The sequence below is a fragment of the Nicotiana sylvestris genome, chromosome 4 (genome assembly GCF_000393655.2).
Source record: "Nicotiana sylvestris chromosome 4, ASM39365v2, whole genome shotgun sequence".
Taxonomy (NCBI): domain Eukaryota; kingdom Viridiplantae; phylum Streptophyta; class Magnoliopsida; order Solanales; family Solanaceae; genus Nicotiana; species Nicotiana sylvestris.
Window position 1 is genome coordinate 166,318,839 of NC_091060.1, and position 17,204 is coordinate 166,336,042.

General features: G+C 36.3%; 2 protein-coding genes across 4 annotated transcripts; both read right to left on the reverse strand.

Annotated features, from left to right (window-relative positions):
- Positions 1 to 2,167: 2,167 nt before the first annotated feature.
- On the reverse strand, positions 2,168 to 9,959 carry LOC104250144 (probable protein phosphatase 2C 55). Of its 3 annotated transcripts, none has more exons than XM_009806710.2 (6): positions 9,687 to 9,959; positions 6,890 to 7,742; positions 5,018 to 5,342; positions 4,210 to 4,359; positions 3,061 to 3,351; positions 2,168 to 2,521 (listed from the first exon to the last, which is right to left on the reverse strand). In XM_009806710.2, the coding sequence occupies exons 2-6, from the start codon at positions 7,645 to 7,647 to the stop codon at positions 2,492 to 2,494; spliced, it is 1,554 nt and encodes a 517-aa protein (XP_009805012.1). In that variant the 5' UTR covers positions 7,648 to 7,742; positions 9,687 to 9,959; the 3' UTR covers positions 2,168 to 2,491. The 3 variants fall into 3 exon arrangements, with proteins under 3 accessions (XP_009805012.1, XP_009805013.1, XP_070028429.1); XM_009806711.2 differs by having other exon boundaries at positions 6,890 to 7,745; XM_070172328.1 differs by lacking the exon at positions 2,168 to 2,521 and having other exon boundaries at positions 3,055 to 3,351.
- A 2,492-nt stretch (positions 9,960 to 12,451) lies between these two features.
- LOC104250143 (cytochrome P450 734A1-like) lies at positions 12,452 to 16,707 on the reverse strand. The gene is made up of 4 exons (XM_009806709.2): positions 16,172 to 16,707; positions 14,496 to 14,740; positions 13,688 to 14,036; positions 12,452 to 13,046 (listed from the first exon to the last, which is right to left on the reverse strand). The coding sequence occupies exons 1-4, from the start codon at positions 16,649 to 16,651 to the stop codon at positions 12,633 to 12,635; spliced, it is 1,488 nt and encodes a 495-aa protein (XP_009805011.1). The 5' UTR covers positions 16,652 to 16,707; the 3' UTR covers positions 12,452 to 12,632.
- Positions 16,708 to 17,204: the final 497 nt, after the last annotated feature.

The window sequence follows — 17,204 nt, forward strand, 5'->3', positions numbered from 1 at the left end:
TTCACACATTATTTCCACCAAGTGAAATACAACTACAATAACATAAAACTTACATACAAATTTTATACAAAATTTATACAATATGTCTTTTGTATATTTTGTATCTGATTTATACATACTAAAAATAATTTTCATACAACTAATTATATATTATACAACTTATCTACAAATTATCTACAATTTTCGTACATTTCTACTAAGTTATATACAACTACAATATAATACCACTTAAATATAATTTTTATACAATGTTGTTCAATTTTCATACAATAGTTAAATGAATAAAAGAAAAATAAATAAACAACATAATACAATTTTTCTACAATTTAACTACAATTTTTCTACAATTTCTTTTTACAATTTCTGCAATATAATGTATGTCATGTCTTCTTCTTCTTCTTCTTCTTCGAGTTTCAATCCGAAATTCAGCCAAAACTAAGTCTAATCTTCACCAAAACCCCTCAAAATTGAGATATAAACTCCAAACCATATTCCCAATTATTTGCAACAACACCCAATCCAAACAAATAATGATTTTTGAAAACCCAAATTTGAATTCAAAGCTTTTTAATGGCTGTCAATGGTGGAATTGCTGCTCTCTTTTTCTTTGCTTTGTATTACTGAAATTTGGACATAATTTCGTTTGATGTAGAAGAATTGTAGAAAATTTAGTCGTTTTTGATTTGTGAATTGTAGAAGAATAATCAATTCGTTTTTGAATTGTAGAAGAATAATCAATTTGTTTTTGAATTGTAGAAGAATAAATCTGTTTGATGTAGAGACGCAAATTTGAAATGAAACTAACGAAGAAGATTAATGTGCGTGATTTGCGTTTGGAAGATCTGGAAGAATATTTAATCCCCCAATTTTAGCGCGCCTAAATAAGGAAGCCTACAACTACAATGATTCCTTATTTAATACATGGTCTATATTTTGTAGAAATACTATTAGCATGAAGGGTAACATGCAAACTATGAACATATTTGGTAATATAGTTTCCTATATGGTATAGGAACGAAAATTTTCCTAGAAAAATTAAAGTTCTAAATATTAGGAGAATAATTAAATGACTATTCTTAAATATAAGAAAAATAATTAAATGACTATTCTTATATATTAGGAAAATAATTAAATGACTATTTTGTCTAGTGAAAACTCTATTTTAAAAGGGTAAAAAAGGTGAACGACATTTCGCTAAGAGCCTCCGTGCTTTTAATATAGTATAGAATAGATAGATAGATACAAATATATATTAGTACATATTCGTCAAATCTTTTAGCAAGATTAAATTAACATTAACGAAAAGTGCTGCTCTGACCAGACTATACTTAACAGAGATCCTTAACCAATTGAGGGTTTAACGTGACTAAGGTTCTAATATAGTGCAATAAAAAAAATTATAGTCGTCTCACCCCTAAATTTCGTCTTATTATTTATACCTCCTACCTAATTTTTATCACATGCCGAGTAATTTGACATTGCTTTAGTAATTATATTGTTTTAGCAAAAAAATTGAACGTCCAAGAATGCTAATTTATATTGAATATTCAACTTTATTATATTAAATAACTTTTCAACAATTTCTTCTTTCATTTAATTATTTCTTATATAACTCAAAGTTGTATTCAATCATATGAGGTAAAATAAACGAAGTAAAAGATCCACCAAGACAATTTAAGCTGATTTCTATAAAGACGAATTCGTTGATTTTTCTCAGAGTGAAACTTCACAGAACTTGTAATTAACAACTTCCTTCAAATAGGAGAAGTTAAGATGCTCACTTAATACTCCAGAAATTTGGAGCAACAAGTCAACAACATACCCAGTATTATCCCACACTGTGGGATCTGGGGAGGGTAGTGTGTACGCAAACCTTATCCGTACCTTGTGAGGATAGAGAGGCGGTTTCCAATAGACCCTCGGCTCAAACTGAGAATTTTGGAGCAAAAGATCACAACATCTTGAACTGAACACTGAAGACTGACTATACAACTCAAGGCTCCAATATCACTAAAAGAAAAAAGGAAGTCATTGACAACCATTTTGATAGATGAAGTCCCAAGAACTATCAGAGTGGATTGACAGGATTTTAAATTCAGCAAGGAATAAGCTTTATGCTGTAACTTAGGTATATTCTTTAATTGCAATTCCAAAGGGTACCAAAATATTACCAGAAAAGTCCAAATCTTCATTAACCACCAAAAGAATTCCCCTCATATTTGTACACTTCATTCAAAAAACATAAACATTCTTAACTTCTCCACAGAGGAACACAGAGAGGGGATCAAAGGTTCTGTATAGGGTGTGGTTTGGAGTATGGGAAGAAGAGGTAGAGAATTGCCAAAAGACTAATATATACAAGTGGTACAGTATTAGATTTGCATCCTCAAACGCCTGTGTTATATGAAGCTGCTAAACTGACCCCAAGACCAGCAGTTTGAATTTCACAAAAAGACGCGCACCTGCTACCCAATATAGGTACAAAACCTGTTTAACTAATCTTCAACCTGTTGGAGCTTTCCTGCACACAACAGAAAATAAAAGCATCAGGTTCCATTTTGTTTGAAATTTTGCTCAGCTGCACACAACTAACATACTGAAAAGAACAGCTTCTATTTTTACTTTGGAACTCGATGCACATATCAGTTCATTTCGCGAATTGGATACAGAAAGATAGGATTCTGTATCCCGTGAACAATGTATCTATCAGAAAGTGAGTTTCATCCAGAAATTGAAACCAGTATCCCATGAAACCAGTAGTCCCAGTAAGTTTGACAAAAATCACTATACAAGGAGTCGCTTCTTACTCTTCTGCACAAATACTAAAACACTATCAAACACCACCTTTTTTTAAGATCAACAACTTCTTCCGAGGATTGGACTCAGAATCGATGTTATAATGAATAGATAAAAAGAGATACTCTATATGTGCCAGAAAAAATGCACAATGCAAGCAAATAATGAGCAAGCGGTTTGTAAAACCATCTCATGGAAAAAGAAATAAAAAGGAGAAAAGGACGAGAGAATAGATAAGGTGGTCAGTGTACAGTGTGCTCATACATTTTTGTCACTGGTTATGTAAGACACAACCACAGTTATGTCGTCCAACTTCCCACCATAGTAACGGAAGCCAGCTTCTTGAGCTGCAGCAGAGAAAGGAGTTTGCCTGTTTTTGTCCTGTGCCCTTTGTCGAGCCAATGCGGCTATCTTCTGAGCTGTAACCTGAGGTGCTAAGCCAGCTCTCGTGGCATGCACCACGATTGCAGTTATATCGCTGTTATACAAATTGTCAAACAACCCATCAGTGCCAGCTATGATGACATCTCCTGGAGCAACTGGTATTTTATACACCTGCACCCGAGGCCAGCCATTCAGTTTAACAAAGAATTAGATTACAGAACTATTGGATGGGAGAAACCTATAGTAGACCAGTTGAAAGAAAAATTAGAGTGACGATCGACTCATCATATTTACAGTTGACACAACATTCAACTTGAGGTATAAACGCACTGCAGAGGGTGTCGGACGCCACAAAATCTAAATTATTCGAATTTTGCAAGAATAATATTAGTCAGACCATTCAAAAGTCAAGTCATCTAACGAGCATGTGCCAAGAGTCTAAACAAGGGAGAGAGTGACAGTACAAGTTAAGTTGATTAAAAAAGAACAAAAACGTTCCAAAGTCTCTCGAGATTCAGCTCAATAAGGAAAATGAATAACCAGATGGATTCAAATCAAAAACAGGTTATTCTATCATCATTTGATCACTATTTATCATTATCCAATCCCAGTTCCCGTTTATACTTTTGCTTAATGAAAAGATTTCTTTACTTGTACCATCTCGAAATCTTGAATTTCTTGAAAAGGTTATTCGATTGATGGGATTTGGCAAGAGATCAAGATTCTCTGGTCAGGCTCAGACTGACAGCTTATAAAGATTTCTTTTATACTTTTGCTTAATGAAAAGATTTCTTTACTTGTACCATCTCGAAATCTTGAATTTCTTGAAAAGGTTATTCGATTGATGGGATTTGGCAAGAGATCAAGATTCTCTGGTCAGGCTCAGACTGACAGCTTATAAAGCAGCTTAACAAAGGCTTTTCAATTTCAATTCATCTGAGCTTTAACTTATTTATTCGGAGACTTTAGGAAAACAGAACCTCTACCGCATGTTATATAAGATGACAAGAAGACCACTTATAAACATACCTCCCCAGAGCTTGGTAAGTCACCAGCACTACCACTCTCTAGCTGAAATGTAAAATTGAAATCATGCTGCTGCACGGGGGATCTGAAAACAGTACATCCATCTCTAACCACCAGGAATCCGCTATCTCCTAAATTAATGGCATGGAGACCCTGAGAAGAGAGGAAAAAGGATAAATTTAACATGAGTAGAGATATAAGCTTCTGTACAGCCTCACATCGTTTTAATTTCATTTTCCTGTTTTAGTCACAAAACAATTATTTCTGTGCACATAGGCGTATACAGTGGCTAAAGAGGTCTAAAAGTCTTTTGCCTGGAAAAAAAAATTCATCATACTCTGAATCTCAGCGTAGGAGTAGCCGATTAAAAAAAGGTTTACTCCCATACCTCAACTCCATCAAGCTACACCTGTGTCCCAAAATGACGCTTTTACTTTCATCTTCGGGCTGGCAGAAAGTGTTTTCCTTAAAAGGAAGGTTTCAATGCATGTTTTATAACTTAAAAAATTATGAGGGACCCATTAACACTTTTTTTTTGACAATGTAACAGGGACCCATTAACACTTTCCTCAATACAACTTTTTCTTCTTCCTGTTTTTTAGAAACCCAAACGCATTGTATGGATCCACATATTCCCCTAACGAATAATAACTAACTCCACTGTCTAGGTATTCTCTTAATAATCTTGCCATGCCGTGCTGTGCCGTGCTGAAGCACAATTATTAAATACTAAATTAGGACACAGGTATTTTTTCACTCTCCTAAAGTTCATATAATGCGCAGAATGGAAGATACAAATTTACATATATACCTCATCTGTAAGGGCAATAATACAGGCAGTTGAGGACCCTTTGGCTTTTGTGTGTATATAAGCTTTCTCCAGGACCCTGGCTGGATCTACTGAACCTTTTGGTTCCTCGCAAATTGCACTTACTGCGTTTGACATGAGTTCTCGGGCGTATTGCCCAGCATCAACACCAAGATCAGCCCATCCACCAACACCATCAGCTACACCAATTACTTGTTCATCGATGCAAATAAAATGAGCGTCCTCGCCACCTTTTTCTTCTTTATCAGGATGAGGCAGGTAACATGACCCTGAATTAAGCTTCAGGCTTCGATCGATATGGATATTTCTGAAATGTGTCAAAAGAAAGATATGATTTAGGAAAAGAAACATGAGGGTTTAATTTTGAAGTTAGAATGACACTGAATTGAGTAGTCTTACATAGTAGCATACATCTAGTTAATTACTAAGTAGATATTCTTAGAACTCCAAAGCAAGCAGCACCTCAAATTTAGGGACACTCTCATTTAGTGATAGTTCTGTGGTGCTGCTCATGAATTGGTTGTATGCAGCAACACATTAAAGACACCTATTCATTCACCAATGGAAGTGGTAGAGATAGAAATTAGCCTAAGGCAACAAGATGTGCAGGTTTCGAGCTATCTGCCTTTTTCTGCAAAATTTAAATTTGAGAAACTTCAGGATGAAACCTTTAACCCCACCTGAACTCACCTACTGACTTGCTAATCAAAATACTTGGGTCATGCAGAATGAGAGAAAAACAAGACTGTTTGAAGGGGTAAAGCGTGATTTTCTACAATTGAGGGACAATATACTGTTTCAAGTTTCTTTGTTGGTGCACCAATGAGGTCCCTTTTTTGTATAGAAAATTGGATGTTCTTTTGCAGAGAACCATATTTGATTGTAGGTCCTCTACATTTTGGCACTGCTTGTATACATGAGTTTATCCACACACTGATGAACTTATTTACCTTAAAAGGACAAAAAGAAGGGGATGCAAGGAACTTGTCAGGCATAGCTTCCAACTACAATCAGGACGGGAGCTAGTAGCCCGGCTACTAGGTTAGTGTTTGGGTGAACCCAGTAGCTTTTGCTCAAGCGGGTGTATTTGTGTTTAAAAATCATTTAATATATACAAATATTAAATTTAGAACTCAATTACTAATACTTAAATTCATTGTTCTAAAATCCACAACCTATAAGGTTGAAACTCTAGCCCCGCCGCTTGTTCCTAATCTCTAGTAATTAAAAACCCAAAGGGATGCATAAATTAGCTTATCTATTGGACTTAACTTAAACATGTTAAATTCAAAGAACACCTCCATTTTCAATTTCAGTGAGTGAGAACCAAATGCTACTATCGAAAATGACTTTGCTATCAAGTTTTAAAACCATAAGGCGGTCATCATAAGCCTAGTTCCGTATCTCAGCTCAACAATGTGCAATCTTAGAAATCATAATGGAGTAAGTGAATGCGAAACGAGAAGAGAAGGTAGTTATAAATTTCTCCAGATCCAGCAAATTTTCTAGAAGTTGATTAGCTGTTATTCTTTTTAGATAGAGTATGTTATTTGCTGGAATCTTTCCTGCAGGAAACTTCAAACCATGTGCACCCTGGACTTTCCTATTGATTAGGCTTTGGTCTAGTGGTTGAGTGGGTTAGACACACATCATGGATCCGAATCCTACAGAAAAAAGCCTGATATTTAAGTGGAGAAGGCTAGAGAGGCAACCTATTATCAGCAGAGTTTCGGACCATGCACCACCAACCCTCGGGGATTTCTCAGTAATGACAACAACTACGCCTCAGACTCGGTTACAAAAAGAAAGAAAAAAGTCGTCTTAAATAAATAACAGCAAAGTCGAGGAACATACTGTTCAGGAGAATTTGCTGAACTTGCAGGGTGTACCTCACGCAGAGAGTTATCAAAGGACACATCAGGAGCAGCGCCAGCAGAGATACATGCAGCTGAAGAACTATGAAAACCCTTGAATCCAAATCCTTCATAAACATTTGAATTGCCCTTGCTCTGTACAGCATTGTATGTGAAATATCCATAGACAACAAAGTTGTTGGGCTGATTGTTATTCCTCACTCTCATGCTGGCTTTTTGAGAATTGTCGAAATTTCTATTGTTATACATAGTAATCGGACTATTTACTAAAAGGCAAGGTTTGAGATGCCTTGAAGTCATTTTACTCGAGGAACAGCCAACAGAAGTTCTTGAACCACAAATGGCCATAGGAGCTTTATGAGAGTCAGTCTCTATAGAAACTTGAGTAGGCTCAGATAATAGGCGATCAATGTGATAGCCACAGAACTGAAATGCATGCCCTGAGACAGATGGTATAGACAATGCACGAGGAATAGCACCGACCACTGAAAAATTCTTCCTCTGATTAACTATATTCAAATTTGCCTGTGCAGCCGCTAAAGTTCCAGGCCGTACAATCACATGCAGGTCAGACAATCTTGCAGATGGCACAGAACAGAAGAATTTCCCGAACAACAATCTCTCTTCTGCGACCAAAATCTCCACCAAATCTTGGAGCCTACTTTCTTGCCCAGATATGGATTTCTTGATTCCCTGCCTCACTGCACCACCTAGTCTAAAAAGATAATTACTCTGCATATTGGCTTATCAACCACAGAACACAAGAAATATCATTACTCCCAGTACATCTATTAACAAGCATACATTTGGTCTTCACTTGACAACTCAGACACCTGCTGAACACGGGAACCAGCATTAGGAGGAACAGATCATAAAGAACATACTAGAGAATATACAGGTAATATATAGCAAAATCCACCATATTTCATATCAAACAATTGCTGCTTACTATACTAACTAAATCAACACAAAACTCAAAAGTTCCATACTAAACCCTCAGTATGCGCACATCCTTTTCAGCCTTGACAGTTTGGTTTACCCAGTGCTCATACTTGTGAACTGCCCTGACGCCGACACCACGGTTAAAAGGGAGTCCGAAGGCACTAAGCTCCCACTATGTGCGGGGTGGAGAAAGGCCAGACCACATTCAGTCTTACGTAGGCAGCCTTACCTTGCATTCATGCAAAAGGCTGCCTCCACAACTTGACTCGTGCCCTCCAGGTCATGCAACTTTTACCGTTGTGCCGAGGCGCCCCGACACCGCGGTTATAAAGGAGTAATTATAAATAAAAAGCTCAAGTAGAAACTAGTACATTATTTTCACCAAAAAAAAACTACTAGTACATTATCAAGCTACTTGCCTAGAAGGCTAGAACCCAGAAAAGAGGAAGAATTGCAATAAATGTTGGACGACTGGAGACAGGCTCTTGAGTTTAAGGGTTTCAAGCTGAGCAGGACGAAACGGAGTACCTGGAGTGTAAGTTCAGCACTGAGCCAAGGGAAGTGGGTGTGGAAATGAGGCTTGAATCACAGGTCATCCCAAGTAGTGGCAATTTCAAGTACCTTGGGTCGGTTTTCCAGAGGGGACAGGAGATCGACGAGGATGTCACACACCGTATTGGGGTGGGGTGGATGAAGTGGAGGTTGGCATATGGAGTCCTGTGTGACAAGAGAGTGTCACCAATACTCAAAGGTAAGTTTTACAAAGCGGTGGTTAGACCGGCCATGATGTATATGGCTGAGTGTTGGCCTGTTAAGTACTCACATATCCAGAAGATGAAAGTAGCAGAAATGAGTATGTTGAGGTGGATGTGCGGGAAACACTAGGATGGATAAGATTAAGAATGAAGATATTCGGGAGAAGGTAGGCGTTGCTCCCATTGATGACAAGATGCGGGAAGCGAGGCTCAGATGGTTCGGACACGTACAAAGGAGAATCTCAGATGCTCCGGTAAGGAGGTGTACGCGGCTGGCTTTGGAGGGCACGAGAAGAGGTAGAGGACGACCTAATAAGTATTGGGGAGAGGTAATCAGGCAAGACATGGCGAGACTTTAGATTTCCGAGGGCATGACCCTAGATAGGAAGATGTGGAGGTCGAGTATTAGCGTTGTAAGTTAGGAGGTAGTTGAGTCTTTCTTTACTTCGTACCTTTGTGAGGCTAGTCTAATAGGGTTTTTGTCGGAGTCAGTTAGCGGCAATGTTTTGCCTTACTACTCTTTCGTTTTCCATAGTGCCGGGTCTATGTAGTGTCTATCGCTTTTGCTTTGCATCTACTTTCTCACTTTTGCTTTGCATCTACTTTCTCACTTTATGATGTTATTTTTCCTATGGTTTCTATTGGTGGTACTGATATTGTCTCTTTTCGTCTTCTTAAGCCGAGGGTCTTTCGGAAACAGCCTCTCTACTCGCTCAGGGTAGGCCCTCGAGCAGGGGTAAGGTCTGCGTACATACTACCCTCCCCAGACCCCACTAGTGGGACTTTAATGGGGTTCCTAAGCTAGCCACCAAAATAAATTGCTATCTCCGTTAAAAAAGCAAATTCAAGGCAATCTCAAGTCTCAACCTTTATTAAAGCCAGTCAAACACAATACTACATCCCTAAGCAAATCAAACACGTCATACAACTATCCTTCCAAAAGCCACAAACATCTGACCACAAAATTATAAAAAGAGATAAAAAAGATCAAAGCACAGAATATGAAACCTCATATAAAACTCCAAACGGACACCCACAACAAAGTAAAAAAAAAAAAAGAAGGGTCTTTAAAAATTGCACCTTTACAGATAACAAAAGCCAAGAATAGACAAGCTAGCAAAATCACAACAACTCAGTACTCAGCCTTCTCTCCCTTTCTCTCTAAACCCAACTTCTCTTATCTCCTGGAAGTTGGCTGTTGGGTTAGCTCAAACGTAAAAGTCCAGAAACTTCCTGTCCCCTGAAGAAACTTTTAGGCTTCGGTTGATTTTCCCACCAACAAAACAAAACCCTATTATCACCACAGAAAAGTTTTCACCTTCCAATCCAATTTGAGATTTGACATTTGAGAATCCTTTTACTTGTCATTAATGATGACCGTTAAAATACGAATAAAATGGCAAGAAAAAAGAAGTGTGTGGTGACGAATTTAGTGCTCGGAATGTGCTAATTTATGCCCAGACAGCTGTTATATATGTAAGGGTGTTTTGGTCATTTCGAACATAATAAGTACTACTACAAAATTGGAGATCTTACGTTAGTATCTTTTTCATTACCTATTCTGCAGGTGAAGTTTGACGGGTGAGTGGATAATGGAGCCGACTTAAGGCGTGTTTGGTCCCATTTTATGGGACTACTGAAGGGTAGAGAACAGCGCAAATGTGTGAATCATGCCATTTCTTTTTCTTTCCTTTTTTTTTTTTGTTGTATTTCCCATCATGCAGGGAGGGGGGGGGGGGGGGATTTATAAGATTTAAAAAAAAATCACCATTTTCTTAAGCTAAAGTCAAAATATTCGTTTTGGAGACAACATAATAGAAAAGGGAGATCATAATTTGATCTAAATATGGAGAAACATTGTCGTATATAGTCAGTGAGATAAATTTAAATAGATAAATATGAACAATGAAAATTTATATAGTAAATTAATTACAACTTATTTGAGTTTGAAACATAATTGCTATTGTCATATCACTTTTAAGTCCTAGTAATCTAACCAATGAAGCATTTGTATATTGGTTATCAAATTAAGGTGAATATATTAGGATTAAAGTCTTGAATTCATGTTGAATCGAAGGGTAGTATTTGACCAAAAAGTGTTGAACTTTTTATTAAACTAATTAAATAAGAAGACTTTAAGTAAATCTTAACCAATGATAATTTATTCTATATCTAAGATAGAAGATGAGAGTAAGCAAGCATATCACACATAAGATTTAACTATAACAGTGATTGAATCCCATTATATAAGAAGAGGATGATAATTTTCATAATATCAAACAACAATTAAGAAGACGTAAATGAGAAAGGTCACCGATCTTTAGCAAGGTAGAACCCCACACATTTGATATGATTAGACTAACAATATATATTGAGCATCTGAGCTTCCTTGCTTCTTCTGCTTCGTGGTGGAGAGAAAGATGAAGATTTCTCTTCCTTTCAGGAAACATGTCTGTTTTCTCCGCCCCCTTTTTTCTTCTTTTCACTTAGTTTATATACTAGGTCTTCTCCCTTACCCAACGGTCATTAACCATAGTACTTAAGTCATTTGACTATATTACGTGCTGACCCCTTGAAATGCCATAATATCCAATTCGCCTCTCAGGCATTCTAAATACATGATTTCGGCCGTGGCCGAGGTGCGTCTCATTACAGCGTGGTGTGGATACGACAGTCTCAAATAACTTTTCGTCGTTTCTTCCCACGCCGATTGTCGTCTGACCCATACAGTAGTATTGATAGTTTTACAACTAGTGTGTCTAAAGGGTGTAAGCCAAAACATAATAAGTGTATGTACCTAATTCTGAATTTTGCTCCCATGGATGAGTTTATTATGGTTGGTAGTCTAAACCAAATTTTATGTTTGGTAGTCCTAACTTTCAAATTGAGCAACTACTCATTAAGTCAAAACTTAGGCCCGTTAGGCCATAAGAAACTTTTCACATTTTTCGAATTTTTTATATTTTTTTGGGAATCAATGTTTGTCCATGAAAATTTCAAATTTTTACTTGAATTTGAATTTCGAAATTTTTCGAAAATTTGAAAAACTCCAAAAAATTGTTTTTCAAAAATTTCACTTCAAATCACTCACAAAATTCGAAAATAGCTCCAAATTGTATTTGTGTCCAAACACAACTCTAATATTCAACTACCATTTTCACTTAATTTTTATTTTTATTTTTACTTTTTTCGGGAATTTTTCAATTTTTATGTCCAAACGCCGACTTAATGTAATGTTGTCTTTAAATCTGTTACTCTAACAAACTTTCAGGTGGTTCATTCAAGAACAGACTCAGTGATAAGCAGACAGAATGAAGTTGAGAAATCATAATTTGAAGCTTGATAGTGCTTTTTACAGCTTTACTAATAGTGAACTTAATTAATGTTAATAGCACAAAAATTTTGAACTCTGCTTTTACTATATAATATATATATCTTCTTCTTTTTTTATGCAGCAAAAGAGGAATTGAGATAGCTTAACTTTAAAACAAATAAACAATGACTAATAGACCATTAAAATTCGAGCTCCTAAGAATTTGAGTTAGAGGTTTTCGGCCTCTGGATTTGCCCATTTGGGGACAGAATGTGCTTCCATTTACTAAAAAAAACATGAACATAAAATAACAAAAAAATAATTGTTAGGACATGTATAAAGCAGTATGAACGGATTCATATAATTGATCCAACTTGAAACTTAATTGATCATCATTAATGGACTATAACTGTTCACACTGTGAAAGTATTATCCTGTCAAAGTCTTGGCTAATTGATCGAAGTCGTTAGCTCCAGTAGATCCATAGATCAAGGAACAAATAGGGTGGGTAGACCTAAGCACCACATTACAACGGGCCACTGCAAGTTCTACATCCACTACAAAAATCCACTTCAGATAACCATGCCGAGAGCTGACATTTTTGGATATAGAGATGTTTCTATAACAGGTCATTAACTATAAAAGTCAAGTTTTTTTTGAAATCAATAAATATTAGAACAAACACGAATGTTATAGAGATGTTTGACCGTAAGTTAAATCTTCCTAAAAAGGATGGGAGCACCATATTGGGGCTGTAAAGTTAGACGCATAGTTGGAGCATGAACATATGAAGGTGACACTGTAAAAGAGAAATTCTGAACTATCATTGCTAGGATGATTTTGGCTTCAACCATGGCTAAGTTTTGCCCAACACAAACTCTTGGACCTAATGCAAAAGGAAAATATGAAGCCAAATGCTTTCGAGATTCGGCAAATCTCAGAGGGTTGAATTCCTGTGCATATTTTCCCCATATCTCAGTGTCATGATGTACAGCAGCTACGGACACATAAAACTGTGTATTTGCTGGAATTTCAAGGTTTCCCAACTTAATATCCTTAGAAGTTCCTCTTGTCAATGCCACGATCGGTGGGTAGAGTCGCATTGTCTCATTGAGAATCATTGTCACCTGTTTGAATACACAAATGAAAGAACAAACATGGGAAAGGTTAGAAACTCTTAAGATAAAACTATTACGAGAATAGAACTTGGACTTAATTTCATCTCAAAAGTTATCTGATGAGGTAAGGATTATCCAAGATCATAAAAAGATATAACAATTCATTTCTGCAACTAATGTAGGGCGCTTAACACACACCTCGACACACTTAAGATTGGTTCTGAGAGTATAAAATGGGTCCGATATTGAATAAATCAATAATTGAGATGAGTTTGACTCTGATACTATGTTATGTTAAGAGAAATAGACTTTAGGTTTAACTCAATATAAGAGCATCCCAATGCACAAGGTATCCCGCGTTCATACAGAATCCGGGAAGGGACCACACCATAAGGGGTGTGATGTAGACAGCCTGCACTAATGCAAGCATTAGTGATTCTTCCACGGCTCGAATCCATGACCTATAGGTGATACGAAGACAACTTCACCCTTGACCTATAGGCCTAACTCAATATCAAAAACTAAATCATGGGAGCGAGCAAACGAGATCATATAAAGAGGCGACAACTAGTTCTATTCCCTCAACTAACATGGGACACTTACAAATAGATAGAGAACATAGATAAGAGATTCTGAGATATTGAACTTACAATCTTGAAATCAGTCAGATTCTCTGCATTTGGAAGGTTGTTACCGTTGCAAACTCGAAAAACTTCATCTCGAGCTTTTTCTTGCCATTCTTGATGCAATGCCAAAAGAAGAAGTGCCCAAGTTAACAAGTTGGAAGCAGTTTCTTTCCCAGCAAAGTAAAATGTCTTGCACTCATTTATGACTTCTTCCACCCCAAATCCATGTTCTGCTTCACTTGCAGACATTAGCAAACTAAGAAGATTCTTAGAATTTTCTCTCCCTTTACTACTCTCAATCAGCTTCATTACTGACTTTCGAGTTTCTTTCTCTAGTTTCCACCTCATCATGTTATTTTTCGTGGGCAAAAACCTGTTTATTAAGACATCTCGCACTCATAATTAAAAAAGGGCAGTCCGATGCACAAAGCATCCCGTGTTCACGCAGGGTCTGGAGAAGGGTCGCGCCTCATGGGGGCAGGGCAGATCCAGCCTATTACATGTGGGTTCCTATGAACCCAATATTTTTTACGTATATGTATTAAAAAATCCACTAAATATCTATAAATATTTGATTGTGAACTCAGTTACTTATTATATATTTACTTAAGGTCACCATAAGAATCTTTAAACTTTAAATCTTGGCTCCGCATCTGCATAAGTATGTGATGTATGCAGCCTACCCTGATGCAAGCATCAATGGCTAATTCCACATCTTGAACCCATGAACTTTACCGTTGCTCCAATGTTCCCCTTCGTGCTCATAATTATTTAGGAGTAAATTTTTTGTGAAGATAAACAATGTTCAATAGCAAAGCTAATATGTACTAACCTAAATCCAGGAAGGTAGATGCTTCGAATTGCCTGCAAAGTAAGAGATATTTGTTGCTCTTGTGACTCAAATATGCGCTTCCCTTCTTCAAAACTACTCCCAAAAGCTGTTCTAGATATAACCTCAGCTGAGAGATCATTTAATTCTTTGAAGACTTCTATTTCAAATTCTTCCTTCTCTTCATTTTCTTTTTCCCATTTCTTCAACATTTTGGTTACACTAGTCACGATGTCCGGCACCCAAGCCTGGAATTCATCAAACCTAGCTTTAGTAAAAGGGACACGAATTTTGAGTATAGGCAGAGTTGCTACTTTAAAGTATACTCCAAGTAGTGAGGTCAAGGTTCGAGCCGTGAAAACAAACTCTTGTAGAAATGTAGGGTTCGACTGCGTGCAATAGACCTTTTTGGTCCGGCCATTCTCCGGATCTCACACATAGCAGTTTAGTGCACTGAACTGTCCTTTTCCAAGTAGCGAGAAGAACAAGTTCTAGTTATACAAATTTAAATTCAATACATACTCAATGATGAATGAACGGAGAAAAGTTGTAACGTAATGGAGTGAGGAATACCTTGAATCTTATGTAAGACAACTAAATACACCTTCTAGCAACCACCAACAAAAAAAAAACTAAATGCACCTTGACATGTCGCCGAAGAACTGAGAAGCTTTAGGTAATTGAGGGATAAAGCTAGAACTTAGTGCTCTAGACAACAAAATATATGTTTGATAGTTGAGGCTTTTGATTTGTACTACTTCTATTTCAATTTATATGACGGCTAGCTATGAAGTTTAAGAGAGAAAAAAAAACACATGTAAGCTAAACGTATATAACATGTCGAAAATACCTTAGAATCTTTTGGTGATAAACGTGTATATGATTAGCATTCCTATAAGAAAGTGTCATTAAAGGTAAAATATGAACATTCAAAGTAAAGAATTTTCATATAGAAATGTGGTCCTTTTCTCGAAAAGATTAAAAAGATAATATATCATATAAAATAAAACGAATGCAGTAATTTGAGAATATTTGCAAAAGTTATTTTAAAAGGCCTTTCGGCTCAAAACTTACTTTGAAAGGCTTTTAAGAAAAATAATAGGGATCTTTACACAAATAGCCGGTCATTTTTATTGTTTACCTTTTTTAGCCAATTTACATAAATTATACAGTAATTATACATAATATTATATATAGAGTATACATATATTATACATTCTCCAACTATCTTTAGTATAAGTAATTGAGTGAGTTGTTATTTAGGTTAATTCCTCAAAATAATATAATACTCGTGCAGCCAACAAATAACAACAACAATAACAAACCCAGTGTAATCCTACAAATGGGGTATGAGGAGAATAATGTGTACGCATACCTTACCCCTACCTCGTAAAGGTAGAGAGGATGTTTCCGATAAACCATCGACTCAAGGAACAGTAAAAATGAAGCAACAAACAATAGCAATATGTCGTGCACACGACCGCATAAAATAAAAATAACCAAAAAATTTATAATATATACATATATAATTCATATATATATATATATATATATAAAATCTATGCGTACGGGCTAGAAAAAAAACATTGAATTTGCCGGCTATTTGTGTAAATATCCCTTTCTATTTGAAAAACAACAAAAACTTAATCAAATGGGCTTTAGTCAGAGAGATGGATCACCTTAACAATCTCCATATTAAAGGCCTGGTTTGCAATCCTCCTATGTAAAGCCCATTGTTCACCTCGCAAACCAACAAGTCCTTGTCCAAACAGCTGCTTAGTTAATGGATCAAACTCAATCTTATCCACAGCTTTATTCATAAAAAGCCCTTTAATCATACCCGGGTCGGCAATAGCCAACCGGGGCTTCGACCCAAACCAGAACAAAAACGTCTTCCCATATTTGGCTGACCAGTTGTAGTAGTGAGGAGCAATCCGATGCAACACGTTGTGATTAAACGGAACGGATTTCGATTCAGCTTTCCTTATCTGCCGTTTGATTTCCTCTGAGTTTCCGTAGATCAGACGGTAGTTAGGACCTCCAATTCCTTGTTTCCTAAAGTGTTTTCCTAACTTATATGGAATGTAAATCACTGAGTAAATGAACTTGAAAAGGAAAGTCAAAAGTAGTAGCAGAATCATAAGAACTGTGAGATACATGGTTAAATAAGCTCAGTTTTGGGTGCTATTAGTGAAGATGAGCTTAAATTTGGGAAATCATTTTGATCATTATATAAATGATTAAGTAGTGGGTGATAATAATAAATTAATATTAGAGGCTGCAGGCGGAAGAGATTAAACAAAAGGGATAAGTTAGTCACGGTCAGAATTAGTAAACTAATTTACTTGATAGAGGCATCTTTTTGTCCAATTATTTTTAGGATCAAATAGAATGGAAGTGTACATATCAAATTAATTGTACAAGTCAAAAATTAAAGAACAAATGCATATCATGTAATAATAACTGCAGATTAATGCCACTGCAGGTAGTACAATGTACAATCAAGAGTGCTACATTCAATGTCATGCTCATCTGGCAATCCAATTTAAAACACTAAGAAAAAAGCATGAGTTGCCTTGAACTTGATACTACTCTCGAGTGAAAGAAGTTGCAAGTTTTCGTTCATTAGTTCAACGGTAAACCCGAATCTATAAAATATAAAAAAATAGGCTTATATCATTAAATATTTTATTTATATTTAAATGTGTGAAT